At 42.9% G+C, this 27,573-nt stretch overlaps 2 protein-coding genes and 1 long non-coding RNA gene across 5 annotated transcripts in view; 2 read left to right on the top strand and 1 right to left on the bottom strand.

Annotated features, from left to right (window-relative positions):
- The window catches only part of RIOX2 (ribosomal oxygenase 2), a 33,170-nt gene extending 23,111 nt beyond the window's left edge, over window positions 1–10,059 (top strand). Inside the window, exons 5-10 of the mRNA XM_082695214.1 lie at window positions 2,022–2,125; window positions 5,168–5,270; window positions 5,692–5,863; window positions 7,532–7,620; window positions 8,888–8,974; window positions 9,622–10,059. Of these exons, the coding sequence (XP_082551340.1) occupies window positions 2,022–2,125; window positions 5,168–5,270; window positions 5,692–5,863; window positions 7,532–7,620; window positions 8,888–8,974; window positions 9,622–9,780 (714 nt within the window). The 3' untranslated portion in view covers window positions 9,781–10,059. The remainder of the gene's footprint in view (window positions 1–2,021; window positions 2,126–5,167; window positions 5,271–5,691; window positions 5,864–7,531; window positions 7,621–8,887; window positions 8,975–9,621) is intronic.
- The window catches only part of CRYBG3 (crystallin beta-gamma domain containing 3), a 110,006-nt gene continuing 92,421 nt past the window's right edge, over window positions 9,989–27,573 (bottom strand). For all 3 annotated transcript variants that reach the window (XM_082695198.1, XM_082695200.1, XM_082695199.1), the window contains 5 exons: window positions 22,326–22,465; window positions 19,543–19,666; window positions 14,026–14,184; window positions 12,421–12,580; window positions 9,989–11,682 (listed from right to left, as the gene is read on the bottom strand). In XM_082695198.1, coding sequence (XP_082551324.1) covers window positions 11,594–11,682; window positions 12,421–12,580; window positions 14,026–14,184; window positions 19,543–19,666; window positions 22,326–22,465 — 672 coding nt within the window. In that variant the 3' untranslated portion in view covers window positions 9,989–11,593. The remainder of the gene's footprint in view (window positions 11,683–12,420; window positions 12,581–14,025; window positions 14,185–19,542; window positions 19,667–22,325; window positions 22,466–27,573) is intronic.
- LOC309846454 lies at window positions 12,587–13,966 on the top strand. The gene is made up of 2 exons (XR_014301944.1): window positions 12,587–13,691; window positions 13,904–13,966. It is a non-coding gene; the product is annotated as an uncharacterized lncRNA (long non-coding RNA).

The raw sequence follows: 27,573 nt of genomic DNA, 5'->3' as shown, positions 1-27,573 counted from the left end.
CCTAGCCTCCTTTCCTGTAACTGGCTCTCCATTTTCCTGCTTGTTCAGGATAAAACCCTTGGATGTGGATCTATACAAAAGCCTCCTATTTGGTATCCCCACTGTAGACTTTTCTGACGTAGCAACCATATGATCCTTTCGAGTTCCATTGAACCCTTTGCCCAGACCTACTTTTGAGAGCCATTGAACCCTTTGCCCTTTCTTTTAAATCTAGAATAAAAGCCGAAATCCTTAAAACAGCCCAGAATGCCCTGTCATCTGGCCCCTCTGCTGCCTTCTCACTTCATCTGCCATCATTTCCACCCTCACTACTCTCCTACCACGTTGACCAGTGCTTTTCAAACGTGCCAAGACATTTTCAACCTCAGGACCTTTGTGCTGCTCTTCCCTCTCCCTGGAATCTTTTCTGCCCAGGTAGTCCCATGCTGGCTTGCTCATTTCCTAAAGTCTCAACTGAAATGTCATTGTAGCAGAGTGAGGTATCCGTGCCCATCCTGAATAAAAATGGCACCCATTACCCCAGGCACACCCTGCCCCCCCCCCACTCCCGTTTGCTTCATTCCTCTCCTTTTGCTTCTTTCATTTTCACTGCATTTACCACCACTGGACCTTATTTATTTACTGCTCTATCTGCCTTGCTCCACTGGAGTGTTTTTATGGTATCCGTCGACTCTTCCTTCTCCTCATGTTTGCTCTTTGTCTTGAATGAACTACCAAAAGGCAGGCCTGGTTTTGTTTACCGCTCTATCCCCAGTGCCTAGCATGGTGCCTGGCATGGGAAGAGGGTGGAGATTAGTTAATCAGATGTTTGTGGTATGAATAAATGCACAAATGAAGGTCCCATTTAGAGGGGTGGTGCAGAGACAGTCAGTGAGTGATAGGTGTAATTGTGAGTAAAGCATTTGTTTGAAGGAGTAATTTCCCTGTCAGCTTGGTGTCATTCAGGGTGCGTGAGCCACCAAGATAGCGCTCGCGAATATGTTTCATTGTGTATTGTTTCTTGCTTTAAGGAAAATCTTAACATTAAGAAAAGTTTTGTTTTGTTTTGTTTTGTTTTGTTTTTGTTTAAATTTGCTGTTTCTTGAGCTGCCTCTGCAGGGCCCATACTCTTCATCAGTGAGCTGACTGCTTCCTGTTGTGGCAGTTTTGGGTTTTTTTTTTTATCCAGGTGGGATTAGTGAGGGTATAGCCTCTGGAGTGATTTAGGAAGGATACTTCTGCCCCTGGCTTGGGCGAGACCTGGGACAGAGTAGAAATTCACCTGCCCTAGAGAGTGACTAATCTTCCCTCACATCTAGTTTTTAGGTTCAAGTGAAGGGTTAAACATTCATTGAGCCTCTGTCGTATACCTGATGCTTTGGTGGCTTAGGCTCTGGGGAATACATAAAGGACCTTGACCCTGCCTAGAAGAGCTCACCAACTTAATGGTGGGGGGGGGCGGTGGCAGGTACAGTAATTACAGAACAACCTCCTGCCGTTATGGCTCCAGGAAGTCTGGAAATGGCATCTCCTTTAATCCTGAAAATATGTCTGTGATTGTTGGGCCAGTGCCTCTCTTTTACAGGTGAAGGAGCTGAGGCTTAGGGGGGTTCAGTAATTTCCTGGGGTCACTAGCCTGTAAATGGCAATGTTTGTTTGACTCTAAGCCTCCTACTGTTCACCACTTGAAGGGTAGAGACAGGGGAGGGTGCAGGCTTCCCACCGTGTCACCTGCTTGATCCCTGGATTGGGGCAGGACAGTTTCAGTGTACCTGCTCTTAGCTTGTGAGTAAACAAAGTGGATACTGAAACCCTCTCCAGGTTTGGGGTTCACAGTGACAGGCTCATAGGCATGGTGAAGCTAGACTATTGGGACCCCAGGAGCCCAGCACACAGACCACCTCAGGAATCACAAAGTAGGTTTCTAGAATGGAAGACTGAAACCCAGAGCCTATTTTTGTCTCTTTAAGACATGGAGGATTGAAAAGACACTCTCCTTATTAACTCCCTTCTCTCTCTCTCTTTTTTTTAATTTCCTTCAGCCAGGTGATTTCCTGTACTTTCCCAGAGGGACCATTCATCAGGCGGACACTCCTCCAGGGCTGGCCCACTCCACTCACGTGACCATCAGCACCTACCAGAACAAGTAAACTCTCTCCTCCCAGCCGTCCATCCCAGGGAGGCTCAAGTTGTGGCCCATGGCAGCCACATGCAAAAGGGAATGAGGGGGTTGGCCACTGCTGTCCTGTTTATCCAACCTCAGGGGTTTCCTTCAGGCTCCCTTGCTAACTTCCAGTTCCTTTATAGAGTCCTGCCCATGCTGCAGGTCCAGCTGGGGTTCCTCCTGGGAATATCCTGAGCCTAACTGTATAGAACATTGGATGTTGCCCCATGAGGCTCCCAGAGTTCGGGAAGAAAGAACCAGAGCTGTGGTGCTGTGTTAGTGAAGCCAGGCTGGGCTTGTGGCCTCTCTAACATTTTCTTATTGCAGTTAAATATTTATAACATAGAATATGCCACTTTAACCATTTTTAACTGTACAATTTGGTGACATTAATTATATTCACACTGTTGTGCAACCATCACCACTGTTTTCAAAACATTTTCATCACCCCACACAGAAAGTCTGTATTCACTGAAACCTCCAGATCTCTTTTAAGGGTTCCACTTTTTATAAAGTTCATGAAATTGAGTAGGAAAGGAAGTCTGGAACAGTGAGACCTAAAAGCACATGTGCTGAACACAGTTCTAATTAAAACCGTGTTCCATTTCGGTGAGTGCCGCCTCACAGGACCTGGGCGGCAGCAGCCTCCCCGTGAGCCGTTTCCGGCCAGCCGCCGCCTTCCTCGCACCTGCCAGTCGTCGCCGCCGCCCTGCGGCGTGCAGGCACCAGACCCTGTGCAGTTGCTGGGAATGCGGCCTGGGACGGAAGGCGCTTGGAAAGAGCTTGCGCTCTGGAAGTGGTGGTGAGAGAGGACACGGACTGGGAAATAGTTAGCAGTGGGATAACTCCGTCATGGGTGTGCAGAGGAGACTCCTGAGGAGCACAGGGAAGGCTGCAGAAATGACACCGAGGCTGAGTGAGTCTTAAAGGATGAGAAAGCAGAGGTGGGTCAGATGGTCAGGGGAGGAGAGGCATCCCCGTCCCAGTGGACAGCAGGCCCCCTCCTACCTTCAGAGCCATGATTTGCAAAACAAGTGAGCATGACTTCTTCCTCATCTGGCTTTTCTGGGTGACATGAACCCATGTGTTTACGAGGCTGACCAAAGCAACAGAAGGTCATCGCGGCAGGCTCAAGAAGAGCAGGAAAAATTGGGGGAGTGGGATCGTAAGAACCGGAGAGGGGCCAGCCCCAGGGAGGCTGGAACCAGGAGTTCACAGTGGGTGTCAAGCAGCTCGGGCCTTAGCAGCCAGTTTGGCCCTGTGGGTATCTGTGTAGCTTCTGGTGTCCTGCCGTTAATGTGACTGAGCTACTCCCCCATCTGGGATTCTCTGTCTTTTGCATTCACTTGATGCCTCCAACTAGTTTTCTAGTCAGTGGCTTTTCATGCCCTTGTTTTCCTTCCTCATCTCCTGTTCACTCATACCATGGACTCCTCCATAAGCCGTCATCCGTTACTTATCTGACCTCCTTTATCTCCCTGAATCTAATAGCTTCTACTTCTGCTAAACTGTTTTCCAATCCTAAGAGCAAAGATCTGGTGGGCTGCCCCTGGGCCCCACACATGCCTTCTCTGGTCAGCGGGGGAGGTGGACAGGCACCATAATTGAGGAGTCTCAGGTCAGACGCTGACCTGTGCCTTTATCAGTGGTGCTGGAGCTAGAATGGGACAAACTGGAACTCAGGAACCATTGCTCCCCAGAGATGTCCCTGTGCCGTGGGCCTGGTCCCCTGACACTGGCACGGGGAGGATTGAGGCCTTTCCCTAAACCCTCTCAAGGGTCAGTTGCTGGGAGTGTCTGAGATCTGGGACAGCAGCAGGTTAATTTGTCTGTTTTGCCAAAGTGAACCCCTCAAGAGATATTAATCTCAAATTTTGGCCCAAGATCCATTCTGATTCTAACAAGAGCACAGAGCTCAGTTTAACTGCAATGACCCCTCTTCACGAGCAACTGTCGCACCATTTCACCTAGGACCCCGTGAAAGAAGAGCTTCTTTTTGTGCTGGTAAAAGACCTCCAGGAGGCAGCTCATTCAGTCAGATGTGAGGCTGGGTGTAACATTAAGTTGCAGAGTGTGAGGACACCAAATGGTAGACATCTTAGGGAAAGTGTCACTGATGTGACTTTTGTCTTCTGACACTTTTTTGGAAGGAAGCATAAAAGTGTTAATTTTGCTTACTGAGTGAGAAGCAAAAGTGATACTGTGAATTCCCATTTTTGTACATAGCCAGCTATTTGAAATCTGGTGATACTGAGGGAAGATTTTAAACAGCTAGAAATATTTAAAGAGAGCAACCCCACAGAGTGTCTCTGCAGTGGCACACATTTAGGAGTGCGCCAACCGTAAATGGCCCAGGCAAATTCAGGTGATTGAACACTGATGCTCATCCCTAGATGTTATTTTTGGCCACCGGATTCTACCCTTCTAGCCCTGCTAGAGTTTAACAAGTTGCATATTGACTGTTTTGAAATTAATTGATGTTGGGTATTTCACTGAGGAAGAGTGCCCCTCTTTTATAAGGGAAAAAGGAAAATGTAACGTCTTACAGTTCAGATAATGTGTAACAGTCCAGGGATTTTGCTGTTACCCTAAATGTATTTCTTTTGGAATTTTTTTTAACATAAACTATATTTTAGGTCCTATGATTGTTAAAAATTTCCTACAGAGCTCCTCTCAAAAACATTTGTGTTACAACTGAAAACATTAAAAATAAATTGGACCCTTGAACTTCCTACTTACACCTGTATAGGATTGTGTGGTATCTTTTAAGAAAGAAGTCGTGAATTAAAGCCTAGCTTCCCACCTTCTAACTTTCCACATGAGTGTCTGGGAAAGGGGAGGGGGAGAAGCAGTGTGATTGATGAAGGCCTTCAAGTTTTTTTGTGCTGTGTAATGTCTAATTAATGGAACTCACTGTGCCTGGGGAGTCAGAATGTAGTTTGTAGCTTTGGGATTTACTAGTAATCAGTGTTTTATGTAGATTCCGTGGGTGTTCACTGTTTTCTTTCTGGGTGCATGTTGCAGTTCGTGGGGAGATTTCCTTTTGGACACCATTTCTGGGCTTGTATTCGACACTGCCAAGGAAGATCTGGAGTTCCGGGCTGGCATACCCCGGCAGCTGCTCCTGGTAAGGAGTAAAGACTTGGGTCGGTGGGTGGGCAGTGGCAGCCCAGGCCAGCAGACGCTGTGGCCTGCCTCCTCTGGACTCCAGGATCCTTCTTCCCACTGGAGTCAAGCTCATCTCCTGCGTCGATGTATGGTTTGCAGAGACCGTCGCGCTGTGCGCGTTATGTGGGAGCTGAAGGGCTGAGACTGTTGTGTAGACTGCGCGGGGGCGCTAGAGGGCAGGGTGGGAATGCTGGCTGAGGGAGTGGCTGAATCTGAGTCCCGTGACAGGGAGAGCCCTAGCTTCAGTCCACAGGAGCGAGACCTGTGCAGGAGCCCCACTGGCTGTGCTGGCTGGTGCCGCTCCAAGGGCTGCTCTGGAGACCAGGACATGCGCGGGCAGCCCTGCTGGAGGTCGGGCCAGGACTCACTTCTCCTTCCAGCAGGTGGACGCCACGGCTGTTGCGAGGAGAAGGTTAAGTGGCTTTCTGAGGACTCTTGCCGACCGGCTGGAGGGCACCAAAGAGCTGCTTTCAGCTGACATGAAGAAGGATTTTGTTATGAACAGACTCCCCCCTTACCACATGGGAGACCCAGCGGAGCTTTCAACACCAGGTGCGGTATTTCAAGGCTTTCCTGGATGGGCTCCTCTTTGGACAGGTGGAAAGTGAGCAGCATTTTAGAATTAAGGTGGACCTAGATCTATCTTTAGCATGTTATGTTTGGATGAGACATGCTGTTGCTTTAGGGATCCTGCATCTCACAAGTCTTTTTGTAAAGAACCTGCATCCCAGCGTGATGGGGAGAAAGAGCCCTGTGATTGTGGGTGAGAAATATGTGTATTTATGGGCACTCTGGTATTCACCATCTTCAGGAAGCTTTAAGAACTTGAACACTAAAATAATCCCAGCAAGATTATCTCAAGGATGGGTGAAATGTAAGAATACCCAAGGTTGTCACTCACATTCCCAGAGTTCCAATTGACTATTTTGTGACCAGTTTAGGCTGCAAATGACCTAACCCTTCTGGATAGGTGGTGATAGCAGGCCATCAGTACAACACTCCTGCAGTGGGACAGACGGATTTAGGACTTGTTACAACAGGGAAGACCACACACTGCTGGGAATTGTGGGGCATCTCAGTGTAAGATTTTTAGAGGGATTTATATTTATAGCTTGAGTTAGGTGATTTTTCAGGAGGGTTGAGAAAGCAGGGCTTTGTTCTCGGATGGACGCTGTCAGAAAATAAGGAGTCTGTTTGGTCTTGTATAGGCAGGAGGGATGAAATGAGGCTGAGGTGGCAGTTAGTAAGGGAGGAGATCAGCTTGCTTCTGCCTGAGTTCGGACATGATGTTGGACTGGTCTTGCTTTTGCTTCGCCCTTTCAGAGTAGCCTTGTTGAATGTTGGTGTTCTGTGGAATGGTCTGTGTTCAGCAGGAGAACACTGAGACAGGGCTGTGAGTGCCAGGCCAGCTCTCCTGCTGCTTTTCTCCTTCTCTGTAGAGTTGAGATGATTATTTTTACTAAGGTTTATAAAAGTTTCCTTTCTCATGGTTGAGACCCACTAAAATAAGAAAATCTGTAAGGTCACCTTTAACATTGATTCCACTTTATAATTTCATCTTTCGGGGAAGTTTAGGATGTGTTTTTGTACCTGTTCAAAGTAGATTTTTACCAACATGTGTATTTTAATCTTTAGTAAAAGTTTTATGAGTATCAGCTTATAGCACAGAGTATCTTACCAGAACTCTTATCTTAGCCGCTAGAGTCTGTAACACTATGTTCCCTCAAGACTCCTTCTTCAACCAGATGACCCCATAAGTCTGGTCTCTTTTTAGTGGGTAACTTTTGTATGAAGTTAAATCCAACTTGGAAAAGACTTTTTTTTCTGTGAGCTTAATTAGGTGGCTTTCATAACACAGTGCTTGACCTCCATGGATGGGTTAAGTTTCTAGGATTACACAACTAGTCCTTGGTGAGGTGGTGTGGTATGGACTCATTTGTTGTACTGCTGGGCTTGACACACAGAGCAAATGGCAGACGGAGGCTGGAACCTGGGGAAGCCAGTGTAGGGTGCAGAAGGTACAGCTACTCTGCTTCTGTGGCCTGGTTTAGATCTGTAAGAATGAGCTCCGTAAGGTTGTAAACTGTACTTCAGTATCATTATAAATATGGGGTAAGCCAATACTAGAGTTGGAGGGCACCCCACAGTTGGATTCACTGCACATAAATTTGAGCCTGGGTTTTCTAGTGAAGGCTGGCTTTCCTCCTCTGGGTTTTCTAGGTGGACAGTTACCAAAGTTGGACAGCACAGTGAGATTGCAGTTTAAAGACCACACCATCCTCACAGTAGGGCCGGATCAGGATCAATCTGTGAGTATCCAGAGGGGAGGAGGTCTTCTCTCCTCCCAGGACATTTCCATCACAGACCTCAGGTTATCAAACTAACAGACGGCCCCTGCCTTTTCAGACCCACTGGGCAGCCGTCTGTCCTCCTAAAGTAGTGCCCTCACTTTCCATCAGAGGGTACCCAGATCTCACTATGCCAAGGATGCCTGCCTTTTGGGCATTGGTGGTGGGCCTGCATGCCCACAGATCCCTCCTTCAATTCCCTCATGCAGTGTTGGATGCCTGGTCTCTGCCTTCTGGTTCAGGCCACACTGCACTTGCTCAGACAACTGCAGACCTTCCTTGTTCCCCCACCTCCCTCACGCACTCTCCCATCCTGTACCTTGCCCAGTCTGTCATTATGTACGATTTTGTTGATGTTCTATCTTCTAGACATGGAGAAGGAAATTTATATCCATAACCTTGCCACCTAGCCCCATGGTTCCTAAAACTGGCATACTGATCCTAGACTCAATTGGAAAACTTTCAGAAATAATAAATTCCTGGGCTTCACTTGATCTGGGTTACAGCTTCCGTGTTTATTACTAAAGCTCCCTCCATAATCCTAAGGACCTCGAGCTATAGCTTCACCTTCTTCCTCTTGGCCAGCCATCTTGGGAGGTACTCCAGGAGTGACTGGAGGGGCTGGGAGTGAGGGAGCTAGATGTGTGCATAACCAGAGTGTCACAGCCATCAGGGTCACACCTGGACAGGACTGGTTTATAGTATATATAGAAAACCTCAAAACTCTCTTGTATTCTTAAAAAAAAAAAAAAATCCTAGTAACCCTTATCTAAGAGGTGACAAGGACTGAGGTTCTGGTCGCTGTGTAAGATGGATGGACGGGAGTCTACAGTAATTGGAAGTTTTTATAGATCCCACAGCCAGTATTTCTGAAGAGGTAGCATTCATTCTGTGGTGTTCATAAATTGCCAGCTTATAACTGGGAATATCATATATGGATATAAAAAAGGTGTTGGCTGGATTAAATGAAACTTGAATGTTTCATTGATAAGCTGATATGTAAGTAGTTGCTTTTTCATTAAGCCATACTGTTTCATCTTAAAAAAAGGACCACTGCCTATTTGCTATATACAAATAGTAATCTGAGGTATATAGTTTGTGTATATATATATATATATTCTAACTTTGTGCCAAAAAGATTCTTGGTGTTGAATTTTGTTTTGGAGAACCCTCCTTGGGTTGACCTCCTCCATACTGTGTTGTTGACAACTCTTACCTTTTATTTAAGGATGAAGCTCAGAAAAAGATGGTTTACATCTATCATTCCTTGAAGAATAGGAGAGAGACACACATGATGGGAAATGAGGAAACAGAGGTCTGTTCCAACCTAAAATGTCTTTCCTGTGATTTGGTGATGGCTGGGAAGAATGTGTTACCTTTAATTTATGGGGGATGTGCTTTCTTGTGACTGCAGCGTGGGCTTAAAGTTTCACTCAATTGACAGAGCCCTTGCAAGGGATGATTAAGTCAGACAGTTCTGTGATATACATACACATATACCACCTTTAAAAGATATAAGCTGGGGGGCACCTGGGTGGCTCAGTGGGTTAAAGCCTCTGCTTTCAGCTCAGGTCATGATCCCAGGGTCATGGATGGAGCCCCATATCTGGCTCTCTGCTCAGCGGGGAGCCTGCTTCCTCCTTTCTCTCTGCCTGCCTCGCTTCCTACTTGTGATCTCTACCTGTCAAATAAATAAATAAAATATTAAAAAAAAAAAAAGATATAAGCTGGGACCCGGTAGCCTGGTAGGAAATGTGTAATATAAATATGAAGCATTTTAAATGACTAATTTCTTAGGATATAAACTCAGAGACCTTTTGTGAAGTCTGAGTTTTTATGTGGGAATTGGCAAATTCTATACATTGTCTAGTTGTAAGGGTACCAAAAATGCTGAGAACTGTACAAGTTTTTATGAAAATACCACTTTAATATTTTTCATCTGACTAGTTTATCGTTTTTCAGTCCCATGGACTTCGCTTCCCTTTATCACATATGGATGCACTGAAGCAAATTTGGGACCACTCAGCTATTTCTGTCAAGGACCTGAAACTTACCACAGATGAGGAAAAGGAAAACCTGGTGGTATCCCTCTGGACAGAATGCCTAATCCAGGTAGTCTAGTGCCTTCCCAGAATCCAGGGTGTACCGTCTCACAGATACACACATGTGCAAAGAAGAGCAATGATTGATGTGGTGCTTTGAGTCAGTCGACTGGGACTGACCTGGTCTTACAACGATTTTCCTTACCTGTGTTTCTAATAACATGAGCCGTACCTGTTTCAGGGAGTTAGGCATACAAAAAAAAAGTGTCTCAGTAATAAAACCATACTTCTGGCAAACTCATTTATTCCAGTGTGTAGAAAAGGCACAACTCCAATAAATGTATCATTGAAAGTTAAAGGTCGTTACCTGGCTTTGTCGTTGTTCTTTGGAAGAAACAACTTCTTTAAAGAGCCTCATTGGCCCTACAAAAATCTTTTAAACAATTAACACAAAGAAAAATTTTAAATTGGTTTTATACAATGAAAATATACATACCTTTATGTATACACAACCCCTCCCCCCCATTAAAATAAAGTTACCCTGATAACATAAGTTTTATTAAATACTGTCACACTAATGAAAGGACTCACATCTGTGGGCATATGTGAATTTTATAGATGCTGCTTCAAAGATGACAAAGCCTGAGATTGAAGGAAAAATATTCAGTATTTACATGGAAAGACCAAGTCTCTATAAAAAATGCTCAAAATAGTGGGTCTTTGCATTTAAACAATTCACTGTTATTTTACATTCTAAAGTGCTCATAGGCTGATATTTAAAAATATCACTGGAGTATTTAATATTTCTATATAAAAATAGAGCAGTTTTCTGCTTTTTGGTAAAAGTTTGGGACAAAGGGAACAGTTGTCTCAACTTAAGTATTTTTCCCTCCTGAGTTGGTTTTAAACTTAAGAACTGTATAATTTTTAAAGGTGGTAATGATTACTTGATATCCTACCTGATTTTGCTTAAAAATGGAAATGAAAAACTGAATTTTCAGCCATTAAGTAAAATGGTATAGTCAAGGCTCAAATACTGCTTGGCTTTAATTTAAACATTTTGGAATTTCCCTTTACTACTTCAGGCAGACAAAGAACAATGTGACTAAACTACTCCTTGAGGGCAGGATGAGGCAAAATCTAGGGTGAGGTCTCAGCACCAGGACAGGTGACCACTGGTTAGTCTTGTCACCCGAAGGGCGTCTATTACTAAAGAGAGCAAGGATGGTCACAACTTATTTGTGCTTTTTTAGTTTGGCCATAGAAAATATACCAGTATTCAAACCTTTTTCCTGCACAAAGCTGAGGTCCTTCCCTGGGGTCAGTTACAAGTACGAATACTTAACGGTGCTTCAGTTATAAAAGCCTCAGTAGAGAAGAACCTTTAAGGCTTATCTAATACAGCAGCTTAATAGGAAGCTTTATTAATAAATATGTTTTTAGGTATTGCTAAAAAAAAATTCTTCTTCTTGCAAAAGGATGACTTGACCTAAAGGAATTGGTTTCCCTGTGCTTATTAGCACTCACATACCGTCTCCTAGGATATTAACAACTAATACAGGCTGACAGTCACCAGTGTCCTACAATGAAAGTCAGGAATAGGACTTGTGTCTGGTAGGTAGGTGAGAAAACACACACTTGAGGGAACTTGCTCACCACACACTGGAGACCAAGCAGGACTAGCACCTTTCACAGAAATCAGAACATGCTTTTCATAGGACACTACACAACTGGTAAGAATACTTGAGTGTTTCCATGGTTAAGAGCAATGGTCTTAGAAGCTGGAAGAAAACATCATTCTGCTTAGTGATGTAGGACCATGAGGATAAGTAAATTCCTTTCTGAGGGATGTGAGATTCCTTCTTTGTTCTTTCTAGAGATGGTGCAGATTCTCACAATATTTCAATGTCCCATTTCTGTGTTTCTTCTCCCTCCAGGGGTTGATTTACAATTACATGAGTCTTGTCATAATAATTTCCTCCTAAAATGGGAATTCCAAAAGAAAAGATTATTTGTTCACACAGAAGCTCAACAGTATTCAGCCCACTGTGTGGTGGATTAAGACTTCATTTCCAAAGCAGCCTGAAGTGGGAAGCTGAGTTTAAATAAGCTTAGCTATGATTAACCTCAAATCAAACCATAGTATGATTCAAATTGAAAAACTAAGAGGTAAAACCGTTACCTGCAAAGCCGTGTGCCCAACAATGCAATGCTGGAGCAAAGTGCATGGAGAGAGCAGAGCTCGCCCTGAATGTCAGGCTCTGTTTCTGTTTCCACAAGGACAGTGGCTGTGACTAAGCCAATTAAAGCAACAGCCCAGACCTTGCTCAATTCCAAACCAAGTTTAAATGATACCTACCATCAATTTTAAGTAAGGGCTTTTAAGGCCTACAGCAATTCAAGGCAAAAAGAGATTTCTAAGAAATGAGACATTTTGTGGCTGATGAAGCTTTAATTTTAGAATTGTTCTCAAAGATCATGTACCAAATGAGAATTTTACAACTGTCCTAATGAACAAAACCTCAGATTTTGTCCTTAGGCTTTTCCTGCTTGATCCAAGTCACTGATTGTTTGTTAAAATAGCGTATCTTTTTTCCAGAGTAAGTAGAAATGAATTAGTATTTCTTTTGTGCATCAGGATTTCTTTTACCCAGGAGGAGTTTTGGAATTTAAAATTCTACCTAGGGGCACAAAATTTTGGGTTTCTTCAAAGGCCCACCTTTAACATCCAGGACAAGTTGATCGCTGAGATAGGAGCTGATGGTGCCATTTCTGTTTAGCCTCCACTTTTGCCGGAACTGTCCGTGTTCGGTCCAAAGAGCCACTTTAGCCCCAGGGGTGTCCCGGCCTCCAATCACATCAAGGCATGTGTCACTGGCCTAAAGGTTAGGAAGCAGATTGGTGGTACTGTGTTAGCTCCAGTCAAGTGAACTGGGTCCCTTTACACGCTCTGATCTAAAAGAAGACTATCCAGCATAGTTACAATTTCACCAACTGCTTAAGTTGTCTTTAGGGCTACAGGAAGGAGATGGTACAGACACAAACCCACGGAAGTAGAGGTGCATCTGGCAACAGATGGTAAATGAAGGTTTGCTGAATTACAATTAAATATTAAGTCTCTGTTAGCATAAATGTATCAGGTGGACCTTGGTTTCTCTTTTTTTTTAAAGCAGGCTCCACACCCAATAGGGCTTAAACTCACAACCCTGAGTTCAAGACCTGAGCTGAAATCAAGAGTCAGATGCCTAACAGCCATGCAGCCATCCCTGAGTGTGGTTTTCTTATAAAAGCATTGGATGATGTGCCAGATAGCATATAATAATTGCTTTGAAGTGCTTTTCATTTGTGTTGATGAGACAAAAGGAGAAAGTCCATTGGTGACAAAATAAAACTGGTGTTCTCTTCCCCAGAACATCAGATGTAATGGAGGCGTCATAAAGAAATGTAAACTTTATTTTCTAAGCTTTTTAGTAACTTCTATACTACTACTTCACTAGGTAGTGTGAAACTGAAAGTTTCAAGATGTTTAGAATCACAAACAGCTGACTTTATCTGGACCACAGAGAAAGGAATGTGTCACAAGAAAGAGCACAATGGCCCGTTGGATCCAGTTAGTTGTCACTGGTTTTAAAGCATCATTTAGGCAGAGCCATAGTATGTGATAACCTTAGTTTTTACTTTGAAACAGAAATTGAATTTTCTAGATGAATTTTCTAACATTCTCAGTTAAAAGGTTTAGTAATATGGCAGGTTTTGTTTTTTTTTTTTTTTTAATTTTATTTATTTATTTGACAGAGAGAGATGCAGCGAGAGGGAACACAAGCAGGGGGAGTAAGAGAGGGAGAAGCAGGCTTCCCGCCAGAGCAGGGAGCCTGACGTGAGCCTTGATCTCAGGACCCTGGAATCATGAACTGAGATGAAGGCAGACTTTTAAAGACCGAGCCACCCAGGTACCCTTACATGGCAGTATTGATATAATCATGCAACAGTGTTTCTAGGAAGTTGCATTATTATTATTATTATTTTTTAATATTTAATTTATTTATTTATTTGACAGAGAGAGAGAGAGATCACAGGTAGACAGAGAAAGAGGGGGAAGCAGGCTCCATGCTGAGCAGAGAGCCTGATATGGGGCTTGACCCCAGAATCCTGAGATCATGACCTGAGCCGAAGGCAGAGGCTTAACCCTCTGAGCCACCCAGGTGCCCCGGAAGTTGCATTATTTTATAATGCCATTTTATTAGGCAAGATTCTGGCTCCCCCCCTCCCAAAAAAAATCGAAGGCCAAAAGATGGGGTGCAGAGTCCGCGGGGTGCCTGCTTACCTTGGATTTAAAGAGTCCTCGGCAGTAGTGCCAGATCTGAGTTGTCTTCCCGCTGTAGGGAGAAACGCACACGGAGGTGGCCCTTGTGTCAGCAATATTGCCAGTGACTGTCAGATACTCATCCTGGGCCCGGTTCTTTATCCTGATGTACACTGCAGGCTAGGATGGAGAAACAGCCATTGTTAACCTGGAAATCAGGTTTCATAGAAGGCAAACTTAGCGGCAAGGAGTAAGGGGATCTAGTTTACACACTTTCACTCCTCCTCCCTTTAGCCAGTAAGTGTGAATTGCTATTTTTCTGTTGATAGGCCTTAGACCACTGAACACGTAGGTTAAGTTGTACAATAATCTCTATTCTACTTTTTTGAAAAATCCCCTTCTGGAAGAGGAAAAGGTAATAGCTTCATCTACTGAATGCCACATGGCAAGGGGTGGTGCGGCGTTCCGGACTTGCTGAGTTTCATTCAGGAACCACTGTGTCCTAGCTATGCTGGGGGAGGCAGAGGACCCCGAGCAGGAAGGCAAGGTACAGCCCACCTGCAAGGCTCTCACAACAACCTAGCCAATGCTGCAGTAATCACACATACCATTTGAGCTATGGTCAAGTGCCAAATGCCTGCTCTGGGAGGTCTTGAAAAAACCCAGGTGAAGCTGAGGGCCTGGGCAGCTGTGGTAATGTCTCTTTGCCTTTATACTTTGTGGACCTTTACACTAATTCAAGGGAAGAGACCATGCATGTTTAATCACTATGTAGGTATTCAAAAATTGGGTAACAAAGAACTTTATCCCCTGGGCCTGGAATATATACTCAAAGTTTTCCAATAAAATATTAAATCTAGGACTTGCCTCTAAGGATAATAGTTAATATTTATTGAGAGCTTAGTGTATGTCAAGCAGTGTGCTAAATGCTTTCTGGGCCATTGTATTATCTAAGTTAATAACCAGAAGAACCCTTTAAGAAAATCCAATTATCATTCCCGGGTTTCAGCACCCCAAAACAGACACACACACACACAGTCCAATTATGATCTGAATTTTACAAAGTTACCACAGATGTGGAGAAGCTGGGTCAGCCTGCACCAAAACCATCCCTCTTAAGCAGGATGCTCTAAATAAAGTTGGCTGAAATATACTAGTTACCCTCAGACACAGGGAATACGAGACCAAGTCCAAAGGTGGCAGTGTGAATGAAGTCAGATAATGAAAGGACATCACACAGGATGGAAACTCCCCAGAAACCATTCTTTTGGCCTTAAGCTTCCAGTCTTGATGAATTAAAGATGGGATATTCAACATCCCCACCTTAGGTCATATGTTGGCATCCTAGGGGGAACTTTGCTAAATAACAAACTATTTACTAAGGAAGCACTATCATTCTGAGAAATGTGTTAGGGAAATGCAATAATGTAACATGGTAAGCCCACCATATTCTACACTCTAAACCTTAGATCAACAGGAAGCCAGTTGAATTTTGGTGCACTGCTGCTATGTGAATTTTTTCCTTATTTCTATAGAAATAGACACTCTGGGACAATTTTTTTTTTTTAAGATTTTATTTATTTGTCAGAGAGAGGGAGAGAGAGTGAGCACAGACAGACAGAATGGCAGGCAGAGGCAGAGGGAGAAGCAGGCTCCCTGCTGAGCAAGGAGCCTGATGTGGGACTCGATCCCTGGCCACTGGGATCATGACCCGAGCCGAAGGCAGCTGCCTAACCAACTGAGCCACCTATGCATCCCTCTGGGACAAATTTTTATCTGGTAATTTAAAGCAGGTAAAAAAAGACCTCTACTAGGCAAAATGTTTTAAATGTTTTCAAAGCACTACTTCCACATTCATAATGCAACAGTAATGTACTTAAATATCTGTGACTGATAGTACATGTATATAATTCAGTAAGTCTCCCACTGCAATTATTAATTTCTTGAGGCTTCAGTACATCTTTATTAGTTTCCTTACCTTATATGTAGAAGAAAACAGGTGTGACCTCCACAGAGGACAGAGTTCCAATTATGTTAGGACCAAATATCACAGTTTTAATCAATTAACTCAAGTAAGGTACTAATTACCCTTATTACACACTTGTAGTCTGACTCTTCTGTAATTATACTGTAAAATACTGGTTTGCATTATAAGTGCCTTAGTGACTCCCTAATTCCCAAACTCAAAGAGGATCGCATTTTAATTATTACTGATTTCCAAACAAGAATATGAACTACAGCAGTACCAGCAGCCTTACCAAAAAGAAAATGACCCATAATACCCTTTTAGAAGGCCAGAATTCCTTTGCTGGGTCTTAAAGCTGTGGCCTAAATAAGCAAAGGCAAAATAACCTGTAACAATATTATTTTAAAATAAAATGTTAAACCAGAATATGAATCAGATGGTTTCTAAAGCATAATGATAGCACAATGTTAATGGCCAAAAAAAACTTTTACATAAACTTAGAAGCTATTTTTCTAGCTCTCCTTTATCGCAGGACCCTGAACAATCCCAGAGACAACCTTCCCCAGCAAGGAACCACAAAACAGATAATCATGTCAAAAAATGGGCAGAAGACACGAACAGATACTTCTCCAATGAAGACATACAAATGGCTAACAGACACATGAAAAAATGTTTATCATCACTAGCCATCAGGGAGTTTCAAATCAAAACCACAATGAGATACCACCTTATACCACTTAGAATGGCCAAAATCAATACGACAGTAAACAACATGTGTTGGAGAGGATGTGGAGAAAGGGGAACCCTCTTATACTGTTGGTGGGAATGCAAGTTGGTGCAGCCACTTTGGAAAACAGTGTGGAGATTCCTTAAGAAATTAAAAATAGAGCTTCCCTATGATCCTGCAATTGCACTACTGGGTATTTACCCCAAAGATACAGATGTGGTGAAAAGAAGGGCCATCTGTACCCAGTGTTCATAGCAGCAATGGCCACGGTCGCCAAACTGTGGAAAGAATCAAGATGCCCTTCAAAAGACAAATGGATAAATAAGATACTATCCATATATACTATGGAGAATTATGCCTCCATCAGAAAGAATGAATACCCAACTTTTGTATCAACATGGACGGGATTGGAAGAGATTATGCTGAGTGAAATAAGTCAAGCAGAGAGAGTCAGTTATCATGTGGTTTCGCTTATTTGTGGAGCATACGGAATATCACGGAGGACATGGGAAGATGGAGAGGAGAAGGGAGTTGGGGACGAACCCTGAGAGACTGTGGACTCTGAGGAACTAACTGAAGGTTTTGGAGGGGAGGGAGAGGGAGGCTGGGTGAGCCTAGTGGTGGATATTGTGGAGGGCACACATTGCATGGGGCACTGGGTGTGGTGCATAAACAATGAATTCTGGAACACTGAAAAGAAATTAAAAAAAAAAAAAGGAACCACCTTTCGGGAGTGAGGAAAATCGTCTCAGCATCCAGCTTGGCTTGTAGAGTTCCTAGCAACATAGGATTAGGCATTATTATATAGTTGATAAAAGCTAAACTGAATTCCCACTTCTGCCTTGCTTTTCCCCAGGGCTTTTCAGTGTGATTACCCCTCATCCCATGTGACAGGAGTGAGGAGTAAGCAATACGTGAGGGTCAGGAAATCCCACACCATAGCCTCTGCCAGAAAAGCCTGCTAAACCTTAGCACCCTCAAAAGAGCATCTCTGATTCTCTCAAGGGACACAATGAATAATGAACTTTCAAAAGAAGTGTGTTACCACAGTAATAATGTAAGCCAGATGTTGTGTCAGACTATTTGTATACATTTTTCTTATTCAATGTTCAAAGCAATACTGAGAGGTACGCAGTGTGATCACTGTTCCACTAGAGGAACCGGATTCCTCACACAGACTCACACTGCTTACAAGTGGCAGAGCTAGGATTTGAACCAACAGAACCAGAGAGGGGTGGGAATGAGCATGGTGCACGTGTGTGTGCATGTGAGAGAGAGAGGAGGGCAGAAAGACCACTTAGGTTAATTGTTTATTGGCTACTATTTATTGAACACTTAATATGTCCAATGTGCACGTCAGAGCCTCAGCACTTACATCCACTCTGCTACCCTCAGCTTGGGGCCTGCAGTATATGGTGCCACTCTGCAAATACTGATCTTGTTTTGGAGGAAAGTAGGGTGTGGTTGCTCAACACAAAGTTTAGAAGATAAATCTGGGTTCAAGTCCTGGTTCTTACATTTGGATGTCTTTTGCCTATTTGCTTTTACCTCTCTGACCCTGATTTTCCCATCTGGAAAATGGGAATAACAGTTCCTACCTTAAAGGGCTGTTGACATCAAGTGAGAAATGTTTCTAATTAGGCTTCAAATGGAGTATCCACAGACCACTGCACCCAACAGCCAGGCTTTGGTTTCTCACCTTCTGTGAAACCTTCCACCACTCTGTACATGCTCATACTCCCTTTCTGTAAACCAGGCATTGCCTGTAGCTTTTTGATGGCTATACACTGTTTTGCATTTTTTGGTACCATTTTGAGTTGGACTTGTTTTACCCAACGAACATGTAAAAGTTCCAGTAAAGCAGAGTATCATATCTATTCCTTAAATCTTCCACAATTCTTAGCCTCATGTCAAACATCCATTTATACCTTTACTTCTTCATTAAACAGCCCCTGAACTCTTACAATGTGCCAGACACTGTGCCAGATACTAGGGGTAGAACTACAAGCTAAACATGCACAGCCCCTGCCTTCCCGGGCATGTGGTAGAGTAAGAACATGCCCCGTCCAACTACAACCTCTGGTTACAGACTTTATGCCTCATCTTTGTAGGAAAAGAAAGAACCAGGTCTTTTAGGATCTAATTCAGACTAGGACAGAGGGTGAAAGAGGCATCCTGGAAGATGGGACACAGAGATGAGTAGAATTAGCCAGGCAAAGAAGGAGGGAAGAAACTTCTGGACAGAGGACACACCTTAAGAACCTGAGCAGGAAAGCAATCTGCACGTTGGTGGCTGTGTCATGGCCCCATCTGAGTGAGGAGGAGACCAGTGAGGGAACAGGCTGGAGAAGCAAGGGGGCCATAGCACACAGGCACATTGAGAAGGTCAGCTCATATCCCAAAGGATACAGGAAGATTTTGAAAAGAAGACTAACAAGCAGTAGGTGTGTCATAAATACCAAGATTTATCCCGAGTTTTACGTAAATAGAGGAAAAAAGTTCCCAATACTTAGAAAGTAGAACTAGGGCAGACTCAGAGTTCATTGTTTTCTTTGCTTCCCACAGAGCTTATGCTGCTCATTTTTCCGTGAGAAGTCAGTAGGGTCAATAAGACTTTGGACTCAAAGCTAAAATCCAACAGTGACCTTAGATATAACTTAACAAACTGGTTAATGTCTCTAATATTCCTCATCCTAATTGGAGCCCCTGTAACATAAACGTCAAACTAAATGATCAATATTTCAGTTTCTAAGGTTCATGACATTTCTACTAAAAAAATCAAGCTATTTTGGGTCTTACGGGGTTTTTTTTGTGTGTGTGTGTGTGTGTGTTTCTTTCTCCTTACCTGCTTCATAGGACGGAGGGAACCAATTGTTTTCCATCCGCTGAATGCTGTCCAGTTGGGGATCTCATTAGGCTCAAGTAAGATTTGTCTTCCTAAGAAATTGGATCCTTCATAAGCTATCCACCTATATGAGAGCAGGAAAAAAATTAGGGTACTTAAAAATAAAATGCAAAACCTTGTCAAAAATACCTTCTTTTATACAAGGTTCATTCTTTAAAACTTCTAGGCTTATAGATTTTTAAGGGAAAAAATGTATAATGGAAAGGCAGGAAGGACTAGGTGAAAGCCCATTGCACTGGGGGCTCAAAAGATTTGCATTCCAACTAGGATTCTGGTTTCTAACCTGCTAAAACAAGGTTCCCACCAGGTCTAAAATTTTTTTGCTAATATTGTCTTTTTTCATAACTCTTCAACCTTCAAAGACAGACCATAGCCTCTCACTGTTTCCAGTTACGCAGCACTAGTTCCTGCTCCCACGCCTGGCTGCGTCCAGGGCCCCTCCTGGGGGCTTCAGAGACCACTCAGACACACCTCCTCCTATAATTTCCCCAAGGCCACCAGGGACAGCTTCATATGATCCACAGAAATCCCCTGTCTTGCTTCAAGACCCAAGAGCTTTTGCAAATCCTCAGTACCCCTAGGGCCTTCCACTTGGGCCAAGTGAGAGCACATAGAAGCCTGCATGGCCCTGAGACGAGTCTTGAAACCTCTGGGGCATGCAGCCATGCCCATTCCTTTACTGACTGACACCAGCTGCATTCGCCCCACAGCAGCGCCCGAACAGTCGTGAGGGAGATGGGACGGCCAACAGACCGAAAATGCCATCTGGTCCTTCCAGACAAAGTTTGCTGAGCCCGATGGAGGTGGTTATCAAGCTGAATAGCGAAGGGGAGTAAGCAGGGACTACCAAGAAGATCTAATTCTCAGGACTCCAGGTCACCACTCCAGGTGACCACAAACAGTGCTTTCGGAACTTACGTGTGGAAGACAGGGTGGCTACCTTGCTTGGTTCAGACAGAGCACCCTGCCCCCACAGACAAGATCAGGCTTGGCCTGGTTTTTCACGGATGGATGATAGGACAGATGACCTTTCCTCTACCCCTTCTCGCCTACACAAATCTAAGCCATCAGACTGGAGCAGAGTCAGGACAGCGTGACCATAGAAATGCTTATCTATCTCCCCAGCTGTGTAGACTTTTTAAATAGGCAGGGAAATTTCAGTTATAAAACCTAGGCAAGACTTTATAAATTGCACCTCTCTCTATATTAATCTCAGCGAATTCCACAACCAAAAGGCATTAAATCTTGACTGTTATTATAATCACAAATCAGAGATATGCAATAATATGGGGATTAAACAAAACAAAACTTGTCACTGAGGGTAGCTGGCTGTGCACTGTCATATTCTAAGCCATCTGTAGCCTAAGAAAACCGTTCGACAGCCTTCCCTATTCCTTACTCTGTGTTCCCATTCTCTTACTGAGAATCCAGAACAGGGAGAGTAGGTGGATAATAAGCTAAGGAGAAGAAATAAAGTCAAGGTTAAAAAGTGCCAGTTTTCTACAAAAGACTGAAATAAGTTGGTAAGAAATTACAAGTGAGTCAGTAATTATCAGTTCCATGTAGGAGTATAAAGAAAAGTATAAAAATGCTGTACAAGTCCTATATCACAGGGATGCAGCTTTCAATGCCAACAGACTTAGTTCAGTGGTAAATAATGTACAGGTATATAGTATGGGGATTATTATGCTTAGAGACAGTGAGTCAATTTACATTTAAGAAACACCAATGTCAAATGCTTTGAAGAAGAAAAATTGCTATACATGTGAATAATTCAAAAGCCATTTATTATAATAGTTGACTTATTTTTCAAATCAATTTATATTCTTGGCTATGTTATCCCCAAATATTTATATAAGCAGAGTTGATTATCACTCAATTTAAAAGTCATAAGAAATAAAAACAATCATCTTTACATTAATCTTCGTGAGCTATGTGTTTTCTTTGAGCTGACTTCTGGTACCCAAACAGCAGCAGTAGGGAAGGAGGGGCGGCTTCCGTGCCCACACTCCAGAAACACCCTGAGAGGCAGATCCCCCAGGAGGACTTCCAGCCTTCACCTCAAGTCCTCTCACAGGCAGGCCTTTACCATTTTTGTTCTAAATAAATATGCAAGTTCATACCTAATTTATTTAACCATAATTGTTCATATCTTTTTGTAAAGCAGTCTCCCAAATTGTGTAAGTGCAGGCCCTACACACCCCGGATGCACCCTGACAACCTATATGAACAGCAACACTGGTGGCTGGGCCGGGTCCACCAGGATCTTCAGTGTGAAGATAAGTACCTGGAACAAAGAGTTCTAAAGCAAACAAGATGCCAAATCAAAAGACAACAAAACACTAAGAGTCTTACAAATAGTTGTGTTAGGCAGGCAATGGTGTCAACCAAAGAAGTTACTGATTTCATTACATATGTCCTGAAAGGGAAGTGGGCTCGAATGGTTAAGGTCATCTGGTCCACCTATACTAAGAAGCAGGCTCCAAACACACGGCAACCCTTCTCCCCTGAAGGGCCCTTCTCTGAGACCTCCGCATGCCACTACATACTGGACCTGGTCCATTGTCTCATTGGAACAGAATCTACCATTATTACAGTGAGAGAGTAAAGGAGTGGCAGTATCATCAGGTCACATAACAGCAGCAGTGGAGAAATCAAAAGCAACTGTGCAACTCTCTCCTAAGACAGTGACCGAAGCAGGCCAAGCACTGTCCCATACTTACAGTCCACTTTTTACCCAGACGGACTGGGTGTAAAAGTGCAGGTCCTTGTTCAGAACGGAGTTCACAGCGTCTTCTAGATGCAGCTCTCTTCCCTCACAATGTTCCAGAGCAAAAAGGCTAATGGAGGGTTCTTCAAAAACCTAAGAGCACAAAAAAGTGCAAGCATCAACGTACATGGTGACCTCATTTCAGTGACCTCCGAGGCAGCCTACTCAGTGTCCTCGAATGCAAACAGTCCACTGGTCTACCTTCTAATGACGTTATAGTCAAAACTGCACTGGTGAGATTAAATTCTATTCATAATTTTTGTTCACTTCTTTAGTAAATTAAAGTTCTAGAAGAGCAATCAATCTCATAATGAAAATGGACATTTGGTTCCAATTAAGGTCTGTTGTGCTGTGATATGGACATCATGGTCTTGCCAGTGCTTGCAGCTGTTAACAGAATAAACATGGGATGGAATGGCACCCTGGTTTCCCCAGAAGGCCACAGTAGCTGTCACTGACAATGCAACACTTGGTGACTCTAGATTCTTAAAAACATTCCTAGGAGGAAGAAAAAGACATTTTTAATTTACAGGGAGAAAAAAAAAAAAAAAGAAGCCAGAATGCCCAGGGACAGGACTGCTTTTCACGTTAGCAGTTAATATTTCTCAACCTCTTGTGTCAAAGAACACAATCAATTTTGCTCTTTTCCATTCATTGGTCTATGCAGGACACCACGCTAGAAGGCTTTTCAGGTATGAGAGGACAAAGCAAGGTGCTGTTCCTGGTGTTTGGGGGCATTAATAACTAAGTTAGGAGAACTGCAAAGACACTGAAATGGAATCCAGGGTAGGAAAGGATATGCCCTGAGAGTACTCAGAATCTAGAAGACTAGATTCTTTTTAGCAGAAGGGAGCAGGAATCGAGGAAGCTCCATGGATGTGGATGCTGTGGTATGTGAGTTCGGTCTTTAAGGAGGCAGTGGGTTTGGACAGGCCCAGAGAGAATGGAGGCAAGGCACTCTATACAAAGGAAGGGAGACAAATGCACAGAGGAACATGTGAAGGGAAAGGCAAATAGACCCACTTGGCCAGATCGAGTCTGACAGAAAAGTGTCAGGTGCCCCCACTGTTTGCTATGGGTATTGAACTGTCTGTCTGCTTCTCCTTGCCACTGACAGGCAGAGACAGATTTACTGCCAATGGGGAGTCCTTGAAGGCTCTTGGATGGGGAGCTAAGAGTGGGCTGGTACATGAGAAGCAGAGCACTGGTGGCAGGGACTGGGGATGTTCAAAGAACTGTAAAACAACTAAGAGCAAAATGAATTATGACAGCCTTACTCTTTCCTGCAGTCTTTGGAATAACAAGGATGGGAAATGACTTAAATGTCCATCAAAAGGAGACTGGCTAGATAAGTTATGGTACATTCATAGAGAAATATGGCTGTAAAAAGAATGAGGAGATCTTTATGAAAGATCTCCAAAACGTATTCTTTAGAGGCAAATACGCAGTGAAGAGCAGTGTGGAAGGAGGTACTTCTTATGCTTCCACTTTGTAGGAAAGAAGAGAAAACTCAGGCACATGTACACACATAATTCGCATATATATACAAGAACAATTTTCTAAAACAAACAAACAAAAAACCCATGAAACTACTCCATGACTACCCGTCAGGAGACTAGGATCTGAGAACATAAAAGACACAAGTGAGAGCTGAAGTTTTGACTACATGCCTTTTGTACTTTTTGATTTTTGAACCGTAGAAATATACTCATTCAGAAATTTAAGTTGGTGATTATTAATGTAAATTTTGCACATGTTTGGTTATTTTGTGTGTGATTTTCTTTAAATGGACTTCAAGAAATCTATCAGACAACAACATGAGTGAAGAATAAAGAATGGAATAAATGGAAGTATATGGGGGAAAATACTCTAGTCCAGATAAAAAGAGGGCCAGAACTACAAGTATGTTTTGGTGGGGGAGGCTGCTGGAAGGTTAGGACAGGTGAATAAGAGACACCCAGAATTACTATCACAGTGATAAAATAGATAGAATAAGGCAAACATATGGAAGGAGTAAATACAGAAAAAGATGTGAAAAGATGTGGCTGGGGCATGGTGGTATAATTTATTATATATGAGGAAATCTGGAGGCAAAATATATCCAGAAGCTAAGAACTTCTATTTAGGACTGAATGTTTTAATGCTGAGGTAGACACAGGATAATCTGAACAGAAGTGTTTACCAAACACTGGACTGTTTGATCTGGAGGGCAGGAAAACAAATCCAATGTAGGCATGGTAAGTATGTATGGCAACTCTCCACAGCTGGGAAACACAAGCCAGCAGGGGGTCGGGGGGGGGGGGATATGGAGGAGGACAGAGCTGTGAGGGGGTGGAGTGTACTAGGAGAAGGGAGCCCAAAGATAAAATACTCCAGAAGACAAGGGGAAAGGGAAGGATGAGGAAGAGTTGTCCACAGTGTCAAATTCTCCCATGGTGAGGAAGAGGGCGGCTGTGATGAGGCTTCTGCAGTCTGGTGATCAGGTGGCAGCTGGAAACCTGTAAGAAAATTCCCTGAGTGACACAGAGGAGATGAGGGTGGAATCTAGGCTGTAAGAATCGTAGATGGGGTGCACAGGCTATTTTTCAGAGATCTTTGGTGAAGAGAAGGAGGGAAATGGGCTAGTGGCCTAGGCCCATGTTTGCAGGTACAGTGGAAGGTGACGGGGCGGGGGATTGGGGGTGGATAGAAAGAGGCTGACTACTGCAAGAGAAGAGGGAAGGTACTACAGAAGTGAGTGGTCCAGCCCACTGTTTCCCATCAGTTCAGAACCTCTGACTGGAATCAGTCCATGTGGGAAAAGAGCACTTTGAAAGGATGAAATATAAGGAAAGATAGAAAAAAGAATGCCAAAGAAATGTCCAGGTTTTTAAATAGGTGAGTCGTTTTCTCTTTACATCATGTGGCGAAGGTTCCCTGCTGACTAGGGAAGGTCTGAAGTGGGGTCCAACGGAACCATCTGCAGTGAGAGAAAGGTTGCGTATCTGTGCTCTTCCACATGTGGCTACTGATCATGTGAAATGTGCCTTGTGTGTGGGGCCACGGGACTGAATTTGTTTACTTTATTGAACTAAATATTAAATATAAATATTACAGATATAAATATTAAATAACCACATGCGGCTCGTGCTGTGGTAATGGACAATACAGATTTAGGAATTAGAGGATACTGGAAAAGAATGTACCCGTCACTGTGTGAAGTGAGACAATAAGGCAGGCATAAATGGGCTGCCCAGAAGCATTGATTTTCCTTCAGTAAACACCATAAACTAGGTCAGGAATAGAAATTCATCTCTAGTCACTGGAAGACCACAAGCAAGATTCGGCACCTCCTCTGCTACCTAGAAAATCAAAATTGGAAGCATCCCAAGAGCTTATAGAAGAAATATCCTTATAGGAGTCCAGAACAGCAGGTTAGAAATGTAAAAATGTAGCCAACATCAGACTTAAATTACCCACTAGAACTGGTAACTGAAGGTGGACAACCAAAATTCACACATAAGCTCCTGACTTTATTGTTGGACTTTCCCCAACATCCTCACCCTTAAATTTACTAACTAATTAGATAGACAGATAGATAGCTAGATAGATAAATACATGCATTTTGGCTCACCGCTTTACACACTTGGTTGAGTTATTAATTAGTAAGGAAGGGCAGACAGGCAAGGATCCCGGTCAGGGCTCACAATCAACCATTAGCAACATTCTCCCAGGTAAAAAGTTCACTGTGGTGGACTGACAGATGCCTGGATTAACGTGGATTGACAGATGCCTGTACTTAAGACTCACATAATGTACTATTTTAAACCCAAGAGGGAAAAAACTAAAAGCTTACTAGGAGAATGTAACTTAAATGCTAAATGTTATTCTGAGAAAAAAAGGACCTGTGTATATTTTTCTTCTTCCTTTTGCAAAATGCCCATAAAGACATTTTTTAAAAGACTGCCATTATCACTTAAATGGCATCAAATTCACTCCCCAATTTAAAGACAATCTGGCAATTCTGTGTCTACAAATTTTAGCATGCAATGTAAAAGTTGATGCTGGGGATCACAGAAGATAGGTTTTAAAATGATGACGTGAGGAGAGTGGGAATGAAATTATAGAAAATAACAGAGACAGTATTTTTTTATGAGTTTATAGAAATCAGTAAAAATACCTCACTCCTTCATTAACAACAATGGGGTCATCATGTGGCTCAATCCATCAGACTTTTCATCTGAGAACATCCATTATTTCCAAGCTTAAAGTCATCTACCCTTTAGAGGTTAAATATGTATTAAACTTGATCTTTCTCTGATTAAATTGTTTAAATTTAAGTAGTTTTAATTTATAAAATATACTTAAATTTATAAATGCCCTTGATTTAAAAATGTATGTAAAGGTTAGGAAGGTCAACATAAGTGCTAATGTGGACAGGATGATGGAGGGGAACTGGCAGGTCATCAGTCAGAAATAAAGAACCCTGAAGACCTATCTTAAAAATCACATTTGTTTCTGATACATTTTCCAGACATGAAAGTAGAAATATAAACTATTAATAGTCTTCAAAACTGCAGACTACAGAATAATCTGAACTTTGCAATGACAATAGGAAACACCAGAACTTAACTACAATCTGAGCTCTACAAATGTCGTGGCCTCTGCCCATGTTAACTTAAAAGCCAGCCCACCATTTGGGGTCAAAAGCTCTTCTTAGGTGTCAGCAGTAACAGGACATTCCTGCTGGGTCAAGTCTAAGCCAGGCAAAGATCAGACACCTTTTCTAAAAAGAGGACATAGCTAAGAAAGAAAAGGAATACTTGAACAAATTGTATAAAGAACTTTTAATGAGAAAAAAAAAAAAAACCTACATATCCCTCATCATCCCATCAAGTAAAATACATTTTAAATGACAAAGCCAATAATAACTAAGATATATAGCACCTTCCTGAGTGCCAGGCATTATATATAAAAATATCCACCCATAACCCCTCCCATCCAAGCACCAACCAGGCCCAACCTTGCTTAGCTTCCGGCATCTGTGACCCCTTACCCATAATCCTGAAACCAAAGAAGCTCTAAAACCAATTTTTCCCCCCCTAATTCAATTGGCAACAAAACCTGACCTGAATAAGTGGAAGGCTACTTCTAATATTTCTCCAATATGTGTAGCTATAAATATATTGCTATAGTAATAGGAATGAGTTTAATTATGTGGT

This window comes from Mustela nivalis (assembly GCF_964662115.1).
Source record: "Mustela nivalis genome assembly, chromosome: 1".
NCBI classification, from domain to species: domain Eukaryota; kingdom Metazoa; phylum Chordata; class Mammalia; order Carnivora; family Mustelidae; genus Mustela; species Mustela nivalis.
This window is presented reverse-complemented; position numbering and strand designations above follow the sequence as displayed.